Below are 1,893 nucleotides of genomic sequence, written 5' to 3' on the forward strand. Positions count from 1 at the left end.
CTCTCTGGTCTGGGAAGGAGACGCGCAGGTGGAGGTGATGCTACACACTAACATCTTAAATATGGTGGTTCTGTAGTTTGTTTCTAATCTATCTTCTGCCTGGGGCTCTTGGTTTTGTCGTTGAAAGACACATTTTGAGATGTGTTTTCTCTCGTTTGGCGGGTGTGTCTCTGCGTGGTGACTTAAAGATTACATCTCGCGACGGTATGTCAAATCTGAGGATTCACTCCCAAGGTTCAAAGATGTCCTCACAAATCTCTCAATCTTCTATCGCCTCGGCAAAGCTCATGTAGGAAAGTAAAAGGGCTGAATTGTTGAGCAGATGAACATTTAACGAGTGCTTTTAACTCTGGTTCTCTAACTATTTTCTCTATCTAGGTGACACTGGTTCACCCTTATGAGGCTATCCAGGTGCTGAAGAGGCTGAACAGTGAAGAACCTGACAGGATTAGCTTTTTGAGCGTCTTCCGCTCAGGCTCCATCTCTGAAACTACCATCTGTAATGTGTGCCTACGTCCAACCCAGCCGCTGTGCAACTACACTGACCTCCGTACAGGCGAGCCTTGGTTCTGCTACAAGCCCAAGAACCTGAGCTGTGATGCCAGGATCAACCACTCTAAGGGAACATACACACACACCTTGAATGCCACAGATGAGAAGCTCTTCCAAAGGTGAGGGAGCACATAGACTTCTAATAAAAACAACATCTCCATGTCGGGACCTTTCTAAAGTTTGTGACCACAGGCAGTTAAGATTGAATCTAAAGATGTTCAAGTTTTAAATTTAAAACAAATCAAATTAATCAAAAGCCCTTTCAAAATAGTTTCTGCCCAGCAGCCATCAGACTGCTGGACAAGGACATTCTACAAGTTTGCACTTTGCATTTCTGAATTTATTGTACTTGTTATTTGGTAGCATGTGGACTTTTTTATTGGCTGTCTTTTTTTAAAGGTGCAATATGTAATACGGACAGTTAGTGTTTAAAATAGTTCCTGCAGTACAAATTCAAAATACTGGAGCGAACTGAACCATTCTTTGTCTGGCCCCTCCCCTGAGACCACTTTGCCATGGGAGACCCTACCAGGAGCACAAAGCTCCAGACAACACAGTAAGGAGATGGGTCCCGGAGAGGAGCTTATAAATGTTTAAACTGGTACAGGTATCAACATTAGCACTCATTTGGAGTAGTGTTAACGTGTTACAGTAATGTTTAGCACTGCTTTGGTCTCCACCTACTCCATGATGGAATGCCTGTCTACTGGAGCCTTTAAATGGTATGCTGCTTACTAGCTGGTTGCCAACTTAGTAATAATGTGGTCACAAAATGCAGTGCAAGACTGTTGTCCTCCTTTCTTTAGTTCTGATGATAATGTTGTGGTTTGTGTAAGAGATACTTTATAATGCATGCTTTTCTTCAGTGGTGTCAACTTGAAAGTGAACATCCGGGCTTCAGGACCTGCCAGTGTCACTGTGTTGCCAACAAAGTCAGGTAAAGCATCATTTTTACTACTTTAACTGCCAATTGTAATAATTCAATGCTGAATGTGCTACAGACACTGAAATTAAAATTGGCAGAGAAAAAACTTACCACTAAAAAACTATCATCACCATCCAAAACTGGTTGACACATAAGGCCTTTAACACTTGATATAAGGTGAGATTCAGATTTAATCAGGTACTAATTCAGCCTACTGTTTTTTAAAATCCTCGTCCAAGGTTTTTAACGTTGCAGATTGAAGTTGAGCGCTGACCTTTCCTTGCTTCTCTTTGGTCCACCAGCCTAAATAACGCCATCCCCATCCTTCATCTTCCTCTCAGGTCAACCAGAGGTGGAGAGCAGCATTGCCAAGGTTGGACCCTCTGGCTATTACTACCAGGGGGTTTGGCACGCAC

General features: G+C 42.8%; 1 protein-coding gene across 1 annotated transcript in view; it reads left to right on the top strand.

Annotated features, from left to right (window-relative positions):
* Positions 1–1,242: 1,242 nt before the first annotated feature.
* LOC117939988 (NXPE family member 3-like) overlaps positions 1,243–1,893 on the top strand; it is a 1,114-nt gene continuing 463 nt past the window's right edge. Inside the window, exons 1-3 of the mRNA XM_034865365.1 lie at positions 1,243–1,274; positions 1,419–1,489; positions 1,819–1,880. Of these exons, the coding sequence (XP_034721256.1) occupies positions 1,243–1,274; positions 1,419–1,489; positions 1,819–1,880 (165 nt within the window). The remainder of the gene's footprint in view (positions 1,275–1,418; positions 1,490–1,818; positions 1,881–1,893) is intronic.

The sequence above is a fragment of the Etheostoma cragini genome, unplaced genomic scaffold, assembly GCF_013103735.1.
Source record: "Etheostoma cragini isolate CJK2018 unplaced genomic scaffold, CSU_Ecrag_1.0 ScbMSFa_1523, whole genome shotgun sequence".
In the NCBI taxonomy this organism is placed as follows: Eukaryota; Metazoa; Chordata; class Actinopteri; order Perciformes; family Percidae; genus Etheostoma; species Etheostoma cragini.